Raw genomic sequence first — 20,163 nt, 5'->3', positions numbered from 1 at the left:
TTAGTTCACAGAAGAAGGGAAAATGAGTGTTTGTGGAAAGGAAGGAGAGTTTTTTAAAAAAATATTCTATGACAAGAGATAAGAATACAATATAGCTTCTATAGAGTAATATGTCTCAATGCAGGAGATCTGTTCTAGCAAGTCGAGGGGCTGCAAGAAACAGTGTTACAGAATACATTATTAATCAAATGGGAAGGAAATGAGAGCCAACTGGCAGGGCCCATGAGAGGGGGAGCGTGGGGGGCACATTGTACTTGGGCCTAGGGTCAAAAAGGGGGCCAGGAGCCAAAGGAGGGGAACCAGAAAATTCTTGGTATTTCAGAACGTGTTTGCATATATTGTGTGAAGACTAGCATTCACATTTTGTGGAAGCCTATGTAGTTTTTTTATACTGTACTTGGTAGAAATTTATGATCCACTGATCGTATGAAATTATAATTCAATGGAGAAGGGTAGGGGCCCGAAAGAAACTTTGTACCACCTGATAAAATTCCTCTTATAGACCATGCCAACTGCCCCGAGAATGTACTCCTCCCATTGGCTAGAACAGCTGTCAATCATGCCAGGATAAAGAATGTTGTAACAAATCACACTAAAGGAAGCAGCACCATGGGAGGTATTAATGTATAGTCACCCCTATTTAATTAGAATGTTTTCTTCTAGTTTTTGGCTTCATTACAGTAGGAATCCAGAGAAGATACATTGCACTAACGTTCTAGTCCGCTACACACACAAATACTGTACAATTAACCTTCATTAGTATAATGCCTTCTGTTTCAGCCAGGTCTCTTAATAAAATGTCTGAAATTCCACAGAAGGCATCAACAACATAGATAAGAAAATTCACAACAAAAATTCAAGCACAAGTACATTGATATTTAACATTTCCTTCAGATACAGGTTTTAGAGAACTGTCCTTTGTGCAATCGTCTGTTGGGACACCCCCACTATTGACCATCACCTACTCTTTGAGCAGTCCAAGTTTCCGCAGCGCCTCCCTCCTTGCTTCCTCTGTTGACCCACGGCCAGAGAACTGTACCGTTATGCCTTGGGGTCTCAGTCCCGAGGGTCTGGGCAGAGAACCAGACCTCCTCCTAATTTCCAGACTGAAGTCTGGCTGTCTGAAGTCATAAAAGCTTTTGGTGGTGTTCTGACGAGCGGTTTTACCATCCACAATGTTAGTATCTGGTTTGAATGTCACCGTTTTGCTCATACTTGGGAACGGACTAGGTTCTCTTTTTAAGATTTCGTGGATATTTCTATAGCCATTTGACATGGTCAGTGCTTGCTCTGCCCTTTCATTCTTCGATGCTCCTGCCTCTACAGAATGATCCAGCTCAGCCTGACCAAGATTTTCTTGTGCCAAACCTAGTTTATTCAAGGTCTCATTCCTTGCCCGCTCTGAAGTCAAGTCTCTTAAAGATGAGCTTCTATTGCGACCCAAGAGTTCATGCTTTCGGAGTCTCTCTTCCAGCTCACTTACTAAGAAAGCTGAACCATTGACATTGGCCAACACCTGAGCCTTGCGCTCTTGGATGTTGACAGCTGCCTTAGCGATGGTTTTGCTGAACTCTCGTTGGGCAACGTTGGTGATGCTGATGTTGCTCGGAAACTTTTGGGGCTTGGGCGCAGTTGGCGGTGGCACAGATTGCTTGAAAGCTGTGAAACGGTCTCCACTGTGTATAGGAGAAGAGGTGGGTCCTCTCTTCCTTTCTCCAAACTTTGGGGAAGCAGGAGAGAAAGGGCTGCCCTCTGTCTGCTTCTCAGATATTTTCTGAGCAATGATAAGCGGAGTGGGGATGGAGCGAAGTAGTTTGGGGTGCTGTACCGGGGGCGGAGGGCAAAATGCCTCATAGACTGGCAGTGGAGGTGCTGATGGTATCACTGTAGGAGGGGCATCTGAATCTGTGTGGATGTCCTCATCAGGTGATTCACTGCACTCTGGCTTAACGTGCTCCTGTTTCCAAGTCTCTTCCAATGCTGGGGAAAAAGAATTATAGAACTGGTTGATATGTTGCCTGGAGCAGTGTTAACAGCTACCGCTTTTATGATCTGTAACTATTTTAGAATTCATACTCCTTCAAAGAACCTCAGGGGTAGCTTACAACAATCAAGCAGTAACATTTATCATCGTAAAACATAAAAACCACCACAGCTTTAATAAAAAAACATAAGTTTGACAGCTATTTCCATTTTAAAGCTGTCCCACTAGGCCCCAAAAGTTCGCTAAATGCAAGCACCTGCAATATAAAGAGTGTTGTGCAGTGGTTAGAGTGTTGAACACTGGAAACCAAGTTCAAAGCTCATTCAGCTTACTTCATCTCAGGCATTTCCTAGAATCATTATGAGAATAAGAGTGTCACAGCCGAGGAAGCCCTGCTTCTTGTCCCCAGCAACTAAGCATCAGCAAAAGTTGGGATTCAGAGGAAAGCCTCCTCTGAAGGTTTTAAGAGCCTGGGGAGGTTCAGATGGGAGAACACACTCCCTAACAGTTGTTGTAATGCTATCCCGAACTGCCTTGCATCTTCTGCCCACATCATGAACCAAGAAGTCACAGGCATTCTAGGAAGATGCCCCCAAATGGCATAGGGCAGCATTTCTCAAACTGTGAGTCAGGACCCATTAGGTGGCCTATGAGCCAATTTCAGGTGGGTCACGTAACACCTAGCTCAGCCACCACTGAAAACAGAGAGCTGAAAATGCAAGGTGCAGAGCTGCTGGGCAGGGCAGGCTCCTGGTGGGAGAGAGGCATGGTGCTTTGGGTAGGTAGGTGGGATGCTGGAAAGGGGGAGGGCTGTGTGGTTGGAAAAGGACCCAAATCTGCATTCTGCACTGACCTCTGAGCTGGAATGCTTCTGAGCTTTGCATTCTTAGCTAAGCAAAATAACAGTATGAGCATACTGTGTAATGAGACCTTCAGCTGATCGTGGTTTAGGTTTGAAGCCTAAATTGATGTCACTTCCAGCCATGACATCACTTCTGGGTTAATGACATTACTTCTGGTGGATCTCAACAGATTGTCTTTCTAAAAAATGGGTCCTGGTGCTAAAAGGTTTGACAACAACTGGTATAGGGGACTTCAGCACAGGGGCCAAAGGCATCACGATTACCCAAACACAACAACCATTGAAGCACAGACAATCTTGCTGCTCAAGCTGACATAAGCAAATTCATACTAAAAAACTGAAATAGCTCAAACTAATCAACTGATCAGTTGATTTGTTTTGAAAAATGCACACAGTTTCTTCACACCACTGCAAATAGCAACCAATAATAAAACCAAGCCAAAGTTTGTGGACTCCTGAGCAAAGCTACAGCTTTACTGAGCTTCATGGCAGGGCCACCTCTAGCGGGGAAGTCACATAATCCCCCCTTCCTCTGTCCTCAGAGAAGGCCCCACTTTCCTCTATCCTCATTTACAGATCCACATCAGTCTAGACAGGCTAGCCAGTTACCCAATGCTACCTGGTTTTGTGTCTCTGCTAGGAACACATTCTTGATCACTGTTCTCAGGAGTTGACTCGACCAGATCTATGATATCTTCAGGTTCCGAATGGCTGGACGTGTTTTCTTCCATGGACCTTGGAGAATGGCAGTGGATGCCGCTATCATGGAGAGCTTGTTCTTCCAAATCATCCTCCAGGGCATCAATGGTTTCTTCAAAGAAAAGCAGGACATCTTTCTCCTCATGGGTGAGATATTTCAGGGTCTCATCATCATCCTAAAGATTCAACAACAAAGTGATTTATTGATAAAGAAGATTTAAGCAGCACCCTGCGCCCCAGGCTAGTTTGGGCAACTCTCCAACAAATGGAAGTACTAAGAAGGAGATAGCACCACTCTCTAGGTGGCCATCAAGACATGAGTCTACCTGTTTGCTTGAACCAATATGATCTTGGGGCCTGCCTGCTGCCTCCTCCATGAATCTGCAGTAAAAGCTCACCCACTCCCCATTATACAAGCCATATTGCAACCTAGAACATCAGATTAAAAAATAAAAAATCAGAACTTTTAACTGACTATACCAGGAGGTCCTAGAAACACATGAATATCTGCAGCTGCCTTATAACCAGACTTCACCCATCCATGAAGCCACCTGATGCAATATGCGCCAGCAGCAAGATTGAGAGGAGTCCAAGGGGGGCAGTGGATTCAAGCCATGGTGCCTTTCACCCCAAGTATGCCATTGCTGCCTTCCCCCAACCCACCATCAATGCAAGCCACATTGAATTGCTTCCCACTCACTTAAGCAAGAAGCAGATTGCTGCCCTAATTGCTGATTGGCTGCCATCCAGCAGGAAAAGAATGAGGAAGGGGCCTGGTATTGTGTGTGGACATACTGCTCAGTGGCAAGGCGCTTGTATGCATCAGGAATAGCCATACATCTCAAACTAGTTTTTTCCTGCGGGCTTCACTCCTGAGTTACACCAATGGGTTCATGAGATCTTGGAGGCGGGGCCAATATCACAAGTTGTAGGTGGATTCCAGTTCTGGACAAGTGGAAGACCACAGATCTACACCCACTGCCATCACCACATCTTGTGGTAATGCATACCATTAACTTATCTGTACGCTGGCTGACAAAGAAACACTTCCTTTTGTCTGACCTGAACCATTCCCCATCAGCTTCATTAGGAGACCCCAACTTCTAGTATAAGATTTTTCATCCTCTTCTCATTTCTGATGTGTACACTGTTCACCACCCTCTCATCTTTCTGAACCTTTAAATCCATCCACATACACTATAACGTACATGCAATCTGATGGTTTATGATCAGTTTGGTTTCTTCATTGTACACAGAAACCAAGCTGTTCTGCAAACACCAGAACAGATTTTGGTCCCAGGCAAGGACTGTAATAGCTGCATTTCCTGAGAACCTATTTATGACTAGCATAGTAAATATCACTTTGTGGATCTGACGTTTTTATATGCCTGTTCTGTAGATAGATAGTGCAAGAACTGTAAGTACAAGCCAGGATATACTTATACTACAATTTAATAATCAGGATGTTCTACCTCCCAAGGTCTAGGTGCACCTGCCCCCCCCCACCCAAAACAGAGTAAGGAGTACCCTTAAAAAGTGCATCAAAAACTGTACTAAGCACTTAGTGTCAACTGACCAGAACATATCATAAAATAGCCTGTCAGGATATTCAGGTCACTTGCCAGAAATGTAAGTGATTAGGCAAGCTTTCCACCACCACACCCATTTTTGTTGAAAGTTGCAAGTCTTAGGCTCCTGCACCAGACTTTCCCTTGAATCCACACGCAGACGGCACCCTGCCTAGAAACTGCCCAGGGCAGCATGCAAACTTTGAATGCATAACGCCCCAGACTGAACCCTCTCCATTTTCAACAGAAGGTCCTCAGGCCAAAGGCTATCAAGAGTCCTTCCACAGTGATCATCTACTGCAGTGGTTCCCAAACTGGTGGGTCATGACCCACCAGCCAGGGTAGCACTTGTACATCTTGTACAAGGCAGCAACGCGATCCCTAGGTTCATGCTTCTGCGTGGGATGGGGTTTTAAACCTACCTGAGAGAGTGCTGGCCTCTGATGGGTGCAGGGGGACCCACAGACGCCTCTGTAGGTGTCCCCAGGCTTCCAAAACAGCAAAAGGACAATCAAAAACTACCTTCTATTTTCAGTCAAAAACCATTTTTTTTTACTGTTTGGAGGCTTGGAACCCTGCAGAGGTATCTATGCCCCCCAAACCCCCCCCCCAAGGCTGGCACTCCCTTAAGTTTAAAAGCCCTCCTCCCCCCAGCTGCAGCATTATCCTGGGGATTACGCTGCTGCCATAGCACCTCCCCCACACTCACTTATGATGCTCCCAACTCCCTTGTAGGAGTTTGGGAAGCACTGATCTACTGGGTTAGATGATCCAATGGTCACAGCTGAATGACAAATCTCCAATGTACTACACCTTCAGAAAAGGCAAATGGTACAGACTGATGGAGACAGTACTTTTTATATGCAGACAGGGGTATGTCCATAAATGTGTTCTAATCTCTCTACTTGCAGCCAAATAGCAAAGAGACAGATAAGCTACTCCTTTTCTGAAATGCTGTATAGGAAGTTGCATTTTATTTTGATATGATGAGCATTCAAACATGTTGTTCCTTCACTTGCACCATAAAGTGATATAGCAAGACTATCATGTGCTCTTTCTAAAGGCACAGAGCTCTACAACAGTATGCTGCATTCCCTGTCCAAAAACCACCCACTCCCCACTAAAACTACAGTAGTTTCAACATTTTCCAGAGTCTACGATACCACCATCTCAGCATCACAAAACTGGGGGGGGGGGAGGGAGAGATGTGCTAAACCAGGGGTGTCAAACCCGTTTCATACAGCAGGCTGAAAAGCATTCAGTATGCCTGCTGAGGACCGGAGGTGATGTCATTAGGCAGGAAGTGATGTCATTAAACAGGTCATAACCAGAAATACACACTTTTTTCTAAGTTAGGAACCCATTTGCTGCAAATAATGGAAGAGAATATACGCAAACTTGTTCATATTTCAAGATATGGAAGAGCCCATTTATCATATGGGCTGTCTTTTCATCAGTGCCAGTACTGCTCAGCAGCTGAGAGCTCGAGGGCCAGATAAAAAACTTCAGCAGGCCGCATCTGGCTCCCGGGGCCTTATGTTTTGATACCCCTGTATCTGTTCTGTGTAGCTGGCAAGTGATGGTGCTAGAGATTCCCTAAACTACATTTTCCATGGTACTCCAGGGGAAAACATGGCAACTGAGAACAAAACCCACTGAGTCTGTGGCTACATTCTTTTTTTAGCTAGGGAAGTAGGCAAAAGTGATGTTTCCCGCATGTTGCTAGCAAATTTCCAGTGCAGTTATTTTAAAAACAAAATTAAAATCATTTGAAATGGAGGTCACCATGTTTTCACCATACTCTCCATACACTATGGAGGCTGCCATGTTTTTGACAGGTTCCCGCATTTGTTTTGATTGAAAGCAGGTGGAAATGACATAAGCATGGTGGTGGCCATCTTTCCTAGCTTCACTGGTAAAATTGGCAAAATTCTAGCATGGCTAGCACACTAGAACATTTAAAAAAGAATGCGACCTGAGCACGCTGGAAGCTTTTAAAAAAAGCTCTCTAGTACTTCTAGTGCTAGAAGCTAAAAACAGAACACAGCCTGTGTGTTGGAGGAATGTGTTCAAATCTCTCTGATGATGACACCATCTAAGCTCTATGTAAGGAGACAGTACACAGTTCACTCACTGTGTGTCAACGTATTTTAGACATATCTTGAGCCAACAGGAATTGCCTTCAACATGGAACTATTTGACATTGTCCATTTAGATCTGGGAGCAGCTAAGCACCATATATTTGCTGATGAGTCAGCAAAGGTAAAAGTTGCCCATCCCATGTTGGAATTTGCCTTATGAAAGTGACTAAGCAGAAAGCCCTATAAGTGCAATGGCCCTGAAAAGAAGTCTGCAAGAGAGAGGTTCTAAGCAACACCTTTCCAGGGAGTCAGGAATGTTGTTACTTCACAAGACACGGAATCTGAACCTCAAACCCTTTCTAGCATATACTTATTGCCCCAGAACGTTCTGTAAGTCTCCTCCACAGTTTCCCAGGAGTAAACAGGGACATACTTAGAAAGGGGTATGCTTATAATGCTCCTAACGTCAAAGATCACCATTTGTCCAGCTGACCTTCCACTAGTACACATTGTTGAAAGGTACCTGTGGTATTATTTATTCATTATTCTGAGACAGTCTGGCCTCCACCAGCTTCAAAAGCAGGGGCAATACTTAACCTACCATAGCAGTTTCCTTCTTCCAATACCAGGAATGCTTAATCTCACACTGGATCCCACTATAATTCCACAATAGCTGCATCTCAACACACACTCAGCAACACTTACTTTACCTGGATACATGATGATGGAGTGCAAAAAGAAAGCCACAGCATGTTGGTGCTCCTGAGCTCCAGCACGGTTTTTTAGAAAGCATCTCCCCAAAAGGCAAACAGTACAAAACACAGGAACAGTCCCAGGTAAACACTGTCAGTTGACATAAACACTTTCCATCTCGGAAAGGGTTGTGGCTTGTGTGTAATAAATGAATTGTAAGCTACCAAGAAGGATCAGTCTTCCTCTTTCCAGCTTCTCATAGACAGACATCCTTACAGAGGTTTGGCAACACGTACAGTTTATATAGATTACTTTTAACAGATTCAGAAAATCAACCAATTTTTTTTTATTGGACAGCAAGTCTCCTGAATATTACCTTTCAATCCCACCCTTCCTCCAAGGAACTCTGAAAGGTAACCTCCTGCCCACTCTATCTCCACAACATTTCTGTGGGGTGAGTTAGTCTGAGAGAGTGGTCCAAGGTACCTGTAGGCTAAAGTAGCCACACACTCTAACCACTACACCACGTTACCAACTGGCTGCCATCTTAATGCAAAACAAGTACATTACTCATTACCTCTCCAGTTTTGGGTCCTTCAGCCATGTCTGCCTTCAGTTTTGTACAACAGTTCCAAGTCAAGCTTTTGGTGGTCCAGGTTAGGTACTATTCCTTTGCCTCCAAGGGTGGCAGGGTTGGGGGAAAGCAGCTATCTTCCCAAGACACTTGGCTAGTGCTGCTCCTATAAATCTGAATTTACATTCTCATTGCATTGCAAGGTTGTATGCAGCCACCACTCACTGCACTCAGATGTGCTTTCCCCCAAATGAGAACATCACAACAGCTGCTGAGAAACCATCTTATGTTTGTTGGTCTGCTTGCTAATGGTTCAGAATGAGCAGCTGATCGTTGTTCACTGAGGATTAATGACTGGGGAAGTTTCCTTAATGGACAATCTACCTGTAGATTCGTTTTCTGCCTGTGGGGGTACACATCAGAAAATAGAGGCAGCCTGGTTTGGGTAGAGGGAGCTTAGCTGGAGATGGCTAAACTAGAAGCAATGAGGGGGAGGCAGGGAGGACAATGGCAGATGGTTCCATGCTGTTGCTCCCAATACAGCTTGTAAGGTCCATTCATTTATAGATACGTGCAGTCAAGACACGCAGTGTTCATGTTTTCATTGCAAGGCAAAGAGCTATTCTGGGAACTATCAGGCAAGTGGGACGAACTCCCCTTTAACAGCATGCACAAGTGTGTACACACTTGCTCTTGTTCCAGTAGGTGCCTTCTTGCCCGAAATAGCTAGGGGGACTAGATTTTTATTCCAGAGGACCATCCATGGAAGGAAGAACATCAGCTCCATGGCTCTTCTTACTGGCTCTTCTGGGCTCTATCATCCTGAATTGTGCAACATCTTGCACAATTCAAAATGATGGCACCCAGGAAGGCTGTCAATGCTGCCACCATGACAGCCCTCCATGACTGCAGGGCTCCATGACTTCAGTAAGTTTGGGAACCACTGCTTTAATTCAATCCTATATATGGTTACTCAGAAGTAGCCGCCCATAAGTTAAACATTTGGTTCACAATTGGGTCACGATTGACCCCAGAGCATGTAATGACTGCCAACAAGTCATTTCTTTGCAAAGTTGATTGGTGGTTATTAGTCTAGGACAGTGGTTCTCACACATTTAGCACCGGGACCCATTTTTTAGAATGAGAATCTGTCAGGACCCACCAGAAGTGATGTCCTGACCGGAAGTGACATCATCAAGCAGGAAAATTTTTAACAATCCTAGGCTGCAATCCTACTCAAATTCACGCAAGAGTAAGTCCCATTTACTATCATTGTTAAAATAACATACATAGTAGCTTGTTAAAAGTACAGGTCTGTAACATTTCCCCAAAGGCAGTCACATACCATGGTAGCGTAAAGTCTAATATATTAAAAATAAAATATTGAAATGAATGGGGACCCATCTGAAATTGGCTCACGAGACACCTAGTGGGTCCTGACCCACAGTTTGAGAAACACTGGTCTAAGATGATTGGTTGGGTTATGTTACACCAGTGAGAACTAATAGTGAGGAGATGGCTGGGAAACTTTCTGGTGTTTTGAATACAGTACTCAGGAATTGTTGACAGTAGGTAGCGGTTTTAGGGAGATCACAGCGGTTGAAAAGTTGCAGGCTGAACTAGGGGTACAGCCTTGGGGGTCTGTTCAAGTTTCACTCTGGGGATCTGAATTGTGGAAATAGCTGTTGATTTCCACTTATGCTCCATACATTGTATTTATAAAGAAAATAATTCAAAAATGCTGCAAGTCTCTAGAGCTCTCTCATTCAAAAAGAAAACACTCAAAAGTGCTGATTTTCAGTAGCACAAAACAGGAAGCAGTGGCAAAGAATTTCCCAATCTATACAGAGTATTAACTCGCTTATTAAATCACAGCCCAACTCCAAACATCTGGGGCTAAAGACAAGGCCTTGGGTCAGTACCTTAAAATACTGCTTTACATTTCCCTATGGATCACATATTGTTGTGTTGAATGTACCCATGCCCAATTCCTCCCCCCCTCCCAAGAAAAGCTACTAACTGGGCTACTCCAACACACAAAACCTTCCAGTCAAGGTGGAGAAGTTATTTCCAACCCCTAGTCTTCAAAACCCTTGGAATCAATAAAAATGCAAACATTTTCCTCAAGACAGAACAATTGGAACAAGCATCTAATTCATGCAGGGACTTAATGAGTTCCTGGGATTTTTTTTTTTTAGCACAAATCCAATTGGAAACACACAACATACATTTGCTAAGCTCATTCGAATTGCCACATATACATTTTGTGTTATCTGGGGAGACTGCCCAGATCTCCAGTTTTATACTTGCGCAATGGAGAGGAAAAGAGACTCTCTTCAAAGGAAAAAATGCAGCCCACCAGCACTCTCATGGGAAATTATCCTCAAGGCTTTCACAAATGGGAAGAAGTTTAACAGGATGGGCTGGTGATGATAGCAACATTTGATACTGTCTGACAATCTCCCCTGTAATTAAATTCCAAAGACAGGGCTGGCTCAAGACATTTTGCTGCCTAAGGTAGAGACAGGATAGTGCTCCCACCCAAGCAATGGTAAGTTGCTGGGGGCCTTTAGTGGGACCCCATAACTCTATCCCCTTGCCTTAATAAGACTTTTTAAAGCAGTCAAAGGCCAATTGGACATCCCCCCTCATCACATACACTGCACATGTGGGGGGGGGGGAGAGGAGGTTGCATTGCACCTGCTGGCGTTCACATGTTCAGCATTAATGAGAAAGTGGGCCTACACAGTGGCCCTTTCAAATGAATGCCGAATGTGAAGGCCTGAGGGGGGGAGGGGCATGGCCACATGATGTATTCTCACTTCCCCCTCACACACATTCAGTATACAGGGGAGAGGGGTGTCTGCACAGGATGTGAGTATCCACACCCTCAACACAGGACCAGAATTAAGCAGTAAAGCACATTGTGCAGTTCTAGCTCTTCAACAAAATTCCCAAATTCTGGGATACAACAATTCCCAACACATTGGAAAAACAGCAAGCCAGGAAGGAAGCCAGGCTTCCGAACAGGCAGGCAAGGTTTTTTGTGGGGAGCATTCAGACAGGCACCACTACCACAACGGGAACAGGAAAGTGCTTTAACCACTTGATTTGCACACAGGTTGGCTGTTGAAGACAATAGTTGGATTCCACACAAACAGCACAACCACACCCACTGCAGGGCGTTCTCATAGGTGATGAAGGAATTTCTTGCAAGATTGCACTCAGCCACAGTATGAATATTTGGAATGCATTTTCCCTGGATTAATTCCCCTAATGGCCACCTTAGAGATGAGAGGCTGTGTGCCCAGGGGTTAAGGAAGAGCCCAGAAGCATGGTTTTCAGCAGTACTACTAACAGACCATTTCAATAGTGTACCAATTTTTAAAAGTTGCCAGAAGAGCACCCCAAACACTGGGTGTGTGAATACCAGGATCTCAGCTGGATTTTAAGCAAACCTCAAGGCTCAAGATGCGCCCGTAAGAAACTAATCTGTATTGAGCCAGACTACAGTCTCAGGAAGAGACTTTTCAAGTCCTGCTACTCTGAAAACAACAGCTGGAACTCAAAACCTTTTGCTTTTAAAGAATGTGCCATCTCTGCCACAGGGCTAAAGATCATCCACTAGATGGCCTGGTCACTGCTAATTCAGCACTGGCTGAAGTGGGATTCAACATTCAGTAGCTCTTCTTTCAAGAAAACAGTCCAAGACGCATGTCATACTACTATTGCTTGCCTAGCACTGGTGTAAAGCAATGAAATGCCTTTGATTGTATCAGAGCCAGGAGTGCACCAAACATGCATATAGGCAAGGGCTGAACATTCTTCCAGGGCCCCTGTAGTCACTTGCTTGAACAGGAGCCTGAAGTATGTAGGTATTTTTGACCCTGCAAGGGCAGAGTTGCACTTTTTTAAGAACCAACATTCCCTAGGAATGATGCTTCATCATAATGCAGTGTAGTTCAGAAGGAAATAAGAGATGAGGTCGCTGGCTGACAACCAATGAGAGGAGTGCTGCCACCATCAGCAAAACCCCACGCTGTACCCCCCAAAATGGGGCAGCAAAAGGAGGAGGAGAACTTCAGCACTGCTCTTGCAAAATTGGCCAACTGAGAAGGAAGATTTCCAACTAACCAGAAAACGTCAGACTAACTTTGACAGTTTTTTAAAATTAAAGTTGGCTTATTTTAAAGTCACTATCATTATTTTTGCATGTGCCCCACATACATTAAGAAGCCCAGACTAGTCTATCCCAGGGCAACCTATCACATACTCCTGAATGACAGACTGAAGGATATATCCTTCCTTAACAGCCACCCTCACACTACAGGCTCTGTTGAGCTGAAGGAGACAAGGTGGCTATCTCAGCAACTGCTGCTGCTGCTCTTACATCTTCTCCTGTTCTGTAGGCAGTTTTGTCACCTGAATCAGAATCCGCACAGGCTCAGCCCCTCATATCTGCCAGCACCAACCACAAAAGCAAATAGAAAGCCTTTGCTATTAGTTTTGCTCCCACCCGAGTCTACCAGACTCCACCCTCCTGACCTGTTCAATGCTCCATTCCAGGCACACCCAGGTACCCAAGCGTTAAAATAAAGACATTTTGGATCCAGAAACTTCCTCTTGCAGGGGGGAGACACTGCCTATCATGCGCACCTGAAGAAGTCTCTGAGGCCTGAGCACACACTATCCTATCATCACTAGGCTGGGTCCCAACCTGAAGACATCATGTCCTTTGATACGTGAACTGAGTTGCTGACAGGCTCATAACCATCTACACCCAAGGACCATCACATCTCTCAATCTCAGTACTCTAGACTGGGGGAAATACATGTTGCGCAAAGTTTCTCAAACTTTGTCCCCGAGGTACCACTCTGCCTGGTTCTCTTTTCAGAAGTAACTGGCAATGTCATTGCCAGTTACTTCCAGGTTGGGAGGCCAGACACAATATGACAAACACTGGTAAGAGGCTCAGGGTGGGTGTGAGGGCTTTTTCAAGCATGCAAAAACCATGCGCTGGAGCTCTATGCTAGACAAGCCAAGCCTCCTACCACTGTTTGTCACATCATGTTGTGGTCTCCTTGCTGGGTGGCAGGTGTCCAGGGGTGCTGTGTGTTCCACTGGACACCACCTCACGTACTACTGGATGAGAAACACTGAAAGAGTGTGATTGTAAAAAAAGCCATAGCAAGTAGAAGCTTGTACACTAATATGGAGATTTTATAAAGTCATTTGTATGCTGACTTTCTGGTGCCCTCCCAGAAAACAGACCACCTAGGCAGCCTCCAATAAATGCAGCACAGATAGCTCACCAATGTCTCTATGCTGTGATGGTTATCAGCTGGTGTTCAAAAAGGTCTGCAAACATGCAAATACAGTTTTTAATTGGTTTTGATTACTCAGCTAGGATTTCTTGAAAGGAGCAATAGCCATAATTATACTCACAGGCCCCTCTGGCAGAATTCTACCCAAGCAGCACAGCACCAGAAATCACTACATTTCAGCCAAGCAACTTTTCACCAGGACATGCCTCACGCAATGTTAAATTCACAATTACATCGTTCCCACCCACTTAACTATCACCTCAAAATACCTTTTCACAGCTGACAAACACACAGAATCTGGAACTGCAGCTCAATTACAGGATTAGAAAACAGGAAGAACAGCCTTCCTCACCTCAGCCACAAAAGCTTTTTACTATGTATCAACCCTTGAAGACAAATGGCCCAGAAATGCCAAACATTCCCCAGAACTCAGTTGCGATCTTAAGAGATTCACTTGAACTTTAATGGTGATGTTTAAAGCTGCTGTAGGAAAGAAAGGCAACCAGGAAGGAACTCACCTCCTATGTATATGTCCAGGAATTTTGGCTCACAAATCCCAGAGATCTGTGTCTTTGAACTACTTGCCCTGCTGCCAACATTTGTATTTAGTTGTATGTCACAATACTGCCAAGTCCAACTAGGTTTATACTCAGAGGAACGTTCCAAATTACATGCACAGAGACCTGCATATTAAAAACACAATTCCCCTTTCAAGAGAATGGGTGGCCCATCCATGAGGCTGACTGAGGTAGGTGCCTCAGAACAGCAGACTGGCAAGGGTCAACCACCTCTGTCCACTCACAGTAATTCTCCCACTCTTCAGACTGGAAAAGTTAGAGGAGGCATAAAAGAGAAAGTTGGAAGAGAACAAGGTGGTCTCAATACTCTAGCTCACCACACTCCTCACTTCCATACTACTACTTCCACTCCACCCCAAGGAGAAGGAGTGGCTGGTATATCACTAGGCAAGGGGGGCAGCATTAGATACAACTCCTCAGGCAACAGGAACTCTTGATATGCCTCAATTTTAAAAGTAGCTCTTTCAAAAATAGTATTTCATTTATAGATAAGATCTTTACTGGCATACATAACAAACACAAACACAACACCACAACAAAGAGAACAACAGTAGTGAGTACAAGCTTACAATATATGATACATAACAACTGAATAAAACAGGTATATTTGTCCCATATAAAACATGGTGGCCTATAAAATATACTGGATAGCCTCTCTTGGGTCTACTTGCCACCATCACCAAATAGTATAGTTTAAAGAGCTAATGGAAATCTCCAACTTCCTGTTCTTTTTTTTTTTTTAAACCTGGAAAGATTCCTACCATCCATACCACACACACAGGTCTAAAAAAGTGCTAAAAAACTTGGGAGCACTGTGTCTGCAAGGTAGGAGCTATGGAGGAAACGTGACCCCCCCATCACACTGCTGCTGGGGGGGAAGGGTTTTTTTACAATTACTTGGGGGAATGTCGGCTGCTGGGGGGTGTGGGGAGCCCTGAAGATGCCTCTGCAAAGCTCCCCAGCCTCTGTGATGGTAAAAAAAATGATTGAAAACTATTCCTGTTTCTGATTGAAAACCAGAAGTGGTTTTCAATCATGTTTTTTACTTCTACAGAGGCTTGGGGAGCCCTGCAGAAGAGTCTGTGGGACTTCCTACACCCCCCCAGAGGCCGGCACTCCCCCAGGTAAAACCACCCTCCCCCAGCAGCAGCACGATCCTGGGGATCGCATTGCTGCCTTCCCCTTGAAGGGGTAGGGACAAGTGCTTCCCTGGCTGGTGGGTTGTGACCCACCAGTTTGGGAATCACTGGTCTCATGTATAACAGAAAGGGAACTTTACTTCAACACAAAGAAAGCTTTTCGTTTCACTCTAACCTATTCAACTAGTTCAGGGCTATTCAGGTTGAGGGTTAATGCATTTTGATATAGGGTGGGGGTTCAAAACTCAGTTCTTTCGGATAGATGGACAGTGCATTTCATATGAACACACAGAGCCGTCTTGTGCTGGGTCAGATGTTTGGTACATCTGGCTAAGCAGCATCTACTTTGATTTGCAGCAGCTCTCCAAGGTTTCAGGGAGACATCTTTCCCTACTCTGCTCCCAGAGATCCTTCTCATGGGAGACCTTATGGACTAAAGCTGGAGCCTTCTGCTCTGTTACTGAATTATTCTCCCTGCCTCCAATTTCTTCTTGCAAAGACAAACAATGACCAGGAATTACATTAGCCTACTCAGGTTATGCTTAATGTTGCAACTAATTGGTTCACAACTGGTGCATGGGTCAAGCTTGCGGAAGCAGGAGAAGCAAGCAACAATTCCCAGTCCAATAAGCAGGGGCTCTCCAAAGAAACCAAAACACATACACAAACACCCTGGGCAAATATCCAGAAGCCCTAGCTCTAAGTTAGAAAAGATGCCAGTGCTCACTTCAAACATGCCACCAAGTCAAGGGTCAAATCTACAGCCTTCTGTAACCCCCCCCCCCCCCGACAGCACTTGCAGAACAAAGGCTGATGTGGGATGCAATGCAAGTTCACAGCTTGTCCAACCGCAACACTGCAAGCCTATCTTCACTGCAGAACTGCTAGGTGAGCATCCTAACCCATCAGCCTAGCCCACCCTCCCCATGAGACAGACACCTCCAGCATTCAGTTGCTAGGTTTCCACAGCAAACAGTGAAGAAGTCAGCAGCAGCCAGCAGAGGAAGATGGAACCAGGCCAATGAGCCGGTAGGTTCTTCCGATAGTTCTGCTGTGAGAGTGTACTTGAAGAATGCAGTACGTATTGCATCTCTCTGGAATGCAAAGTAGCCTTAGTCAGCATGGGTCATTTCTGCTCCCATGCTAGGGAGTCACATGCATATGAGAGCGAGAAAAGATCCCTCCTTATGTAAATGAACCCAGTCATCTGAAAAGAGGCTAATGCAGACAGTAATTAGACATTACATACCAAGTTATCAAGGAAGGTGAAACAAGAGGATTGCTATTTACATAGCTAGAGGCAACACTAGCTAGTTGGGCAACAATCTTGCTGAACAGGAAGCAGGAGGGGCATGAAAGAGCCACAAAGCTGGTATATAAGGCAAAGGGCAGCTTTGCATGTTCATTCTGAGTTTCTTTGCCTCTGTGCAACACCTTGCACGATCCAAGATGGCAGTGCTCAAGAGAGCTGAGAAAAAGAGGCTGCTGTGAAAGAAGGGTGCCACAGCCCCAATATGTTTGGGAACTGCTGCTGTATGCTATGGAGAAGACTTTACATATGATGTTATGCCATGCAGAGAGGCATACTGGTCGCACTCTGGCGCACCCCCCCCCCCTACACACACACACACAAAGTCATTCTGAGCTTTCCAAACCAAGAGGGCAAGGAATAAATCTGAAGTATGGGAAATACAATAAGGAGAAGCCTTTAGAAGTCCAGAATGAGATCTTCCATCTCATTACTGCTACCACTTCCAAGTTCCTTGCAGTACCAGCCAGCTGCAAAGCTGAACTCTGAGTCTGTCACATTACAACACAGGTTCACTAGATGCTTGGTGCACTTTAACACCTGCTTGTGTGCATCTTGTAGAACATGAAGACGCACATAGAATGGTAACTAAAAACAACCGTATATATATGGGATTGGCAACTGGCAACATCTAAGCTAATTCCAGCCCCTTGGATGTCAGGGAGCAGGCAAAACCAGAGATAAGTAGGCAACACCAGTGAGGGAGGTTGGAATGCAGCAGACACATCTGGGTGGCAAGCCAAGGGTGAAGGAGGTCCACTGGCAAAGGGCCCTACATTAGGTCCAATGACAGCCAAGCAATTCAGTCACCCGCACATCATAGTCACACAACTGAAATAAGTTAAGTTACCTTGTATTACCAGGCACCAGAGAATTCTGGCACTTACCATAGGAGAACTTCTGTGCCTCAGGTGACTTCTTTCACCATCCAGGGGGCCATTTTTCTCAAGGCAACCAAACTGACACTTTGGAGGAATCTCACAAACCATTCCCGAGAAGTCTGACATCATGGTCCTTGGCATCCCATCCAGAGAAATGTGGTTCTTTTGAAAGGGAGTCCTTGGTCACAGTATGGAGTGATTTCAATAGTTCACAAGCACAAAAACTCTCCGCTCTTGGTTTTCTGAAAAGGATTCAAAAAAACAGAAGTGGGTTATTGGATTCAAAGGCGGGACTTTTGGCAATTAGATTACGAACACATTCTAGTCAGTTATATTGTGACCCTACATCAAGTCTAACCTCAAGGTCATACTCATGCCACACTGGATCCACTCACCCTTGCCAACATGCTGTTTATTTTAAGAATCTCATATCTGTGCACTATAACCAAACAAAGTATGACCCAAGTGAGATCAAAATAGGCAGGATAAATCATCCGTATTTATATCTCATTTGTTGCGCATCTAATGTAACCCCATACACAGTCTCAGTAATCCCAATAAAAAAGCCAATGTTCTTTTCTTTATTGCCAATGGAGCGTGAAGCTTGAGAGATGGCCAAAGGCCATCTAGCGAGTTCATGCCAGAGGCAAAAATTGAACAAGGGACTCCGACTCCTTGTGACCACCGGCCACATTCCCCTGAGATTTGGCACAATATAGCAGCTAAGACCTGTTCCCAATGACATCAATACTCCAACACCCTGCAAAGCTATGAGGATCAATCCTGCAGGTACAGAAGTTGTACTGTATGTGAAAGGGATGCACGAAAGCCCAGTTCACATACTGTTGCATTAGCAACAAGTGAAATGTCTAATGAAGAGAAGACACAATGAAGGTTAATCAATCTGTTCTAAGGGGCTGAAAGGTATGTCCTAAAATTTGAGAAGACACTAAATCACATTAAAGCAGAGGCAGCTCATCTCCAATGACCAGTGCCACAAGTCAGGCAGAGTCCCTTGAAGGAACCCACCATGCTGACCAGGATACAAGTCTCAATGTACATGGAGGACCTGGGAATGTCCAAGTAGCTACCTAACACTCCTCCGTCCACTGAAGATGATGATGGAAAGGATTTATCTGCTTGTGCTAGGTACCTCCAAAGGTTGGTGCCATGCACAAGAGCACATTAGATTTCTCTGTCTTTCCTAGGAGTACAGGGGAACTCCATGCCCTCTATATCATGAATGGAGTTTGAGGGCGGGGCATTTTCACTTTCCACAGAGTTTCTGCCGTTAAGCTGCTCCACCTTCCAGGAAGGCCTATACAAGATACAACTCCCTTTGCAAGATGTTTTCAGCGTGCAGAGAAGTTGGGATGCAGGTGTATTTACTTCATCACACTGCTCATGCACTGCAGAAGTGGTCACCACCCCAGACTGGTGACTGACAGTTTGAACAGAGTTTCAAAAGCTTTCTACGGAGATGGTGAATTACCATCCAGATACATTTGTGTTGTCCAGACATTTGGCGTGCCTGCATGACAAATTTAAAGTATTTTCAAATTTAAGCGTCTTGATGGAGGACTACAATATACAGAGTTCCTTGCTTAGGCAGATGGTTGCTCCATTTATGCACAATCCTCATACCTTTGCAAACTATAGTTCCCAAGACTCTTTGGAGTAACCCATGGAATACATCTTGTACAGATATCCCACTTTCACTCTTGTGAAACCGAGTGAGTTTCTCAATTACCTTCAGCAGCGCCAGAGTCACTCCCTAACATTTTCAGCAGATGTTAAATTCACCTCCTGGACCAGTTGGGCACAATCTCTCTCATGGCCTGTCCAGCAAGTTCACTTCGCATGGGACAGAACTGGGTCCAACTATTCCCACATTACAACATCTTAAAATACGACACATTTATGAGACCCGTCTCTATAGTTGCTTTTAGGATGCGAGCAAGAAAGTCTTGCATTGGAAAACCACCCTCTGGTTGCAATGCATTTGCCTTGATGGGTTGCCAAAAGAATTGCCGAGGTAACCAGTCATGTTTTGAACATCCCTCGGTTATGGAGCAGCAGGCTTGCCGGAAGCTCTCCTCTTGACCTTCAATCACATTAAAAATTAAAGTTATTCACAACAGGGCTTAAACAGTAGGGAGCTGCAGAGCTATTATGGAGGCATTAGAGGCCTCTCTCCATGCAAAGCCAGGCAGAGACTGATTGCAGGAAGGCAGGGGTCCTGGCTGTTTAATTGTCACTGCAATATGTAGGTCACTCCATGACAAAGTAACGGCGTGCTACCACCAGCCAAAACAGGTTTATTTCTCATGCAAAGTTCTCTCTCAAGGGTGACAAGGAGAGTAGTCCCATATTCAAGAACAGGATCGAGACAACCCATTAACATCTACCCCTACCATTTTGTCATCAAATGGCACTTTGACATTTGACACGTGCTTCACAATCTGTATAGC

General features: G+C 44.8%; 1 protein-coding gene across 1 annotated transcript; it reads right to left on the bottom strand.

Moving 5' to 3' along the window:
* Positions 1-952: 952 nt before the first annotated feature.
* PROSER2 (proline and serine rich 2) lies at positions 953-17,833 on the bottom strand. The gene is made up of 3 exons (XM_066634378.1): positions 17,699-17,833; positions 3,466-3,721; positions 953-1,980 (listed from the first exon to the last, which is right to left on the bottom strand). The coding sequence occupies exons 1-3, from the start codon at positions 17,831-17,833 to the stop codon at positions 962-964; spliced, it is 1,410 nt and encodes a 469-aa protein (XP_066490475.1). The 3' UTR covers positions 953-961.
* Positions 17,834-20,163: the final 2,330 nt, after the last annotated feature.

The sequence above is a fragment of the Tiliqua scincoides genome, chromosome 7, assembly GCF_035046505.1.
Source record: "Tiliqua scincoides isolate rTilSci1 chromosome 7, rTilSci1.hap2, whole genome shotgun sequence".
Taxonomy (NCBI): Eukaryota; Metazoa; Chordata; class Lepidosauria; order Squamata; family Scincidae; genus Tiliqua; species Tiliqua scincoides.
Note: the sequence above shows the minus strand (reverse complement) of the source record. Positions and strands in the feature narration are given on the sequence as shown.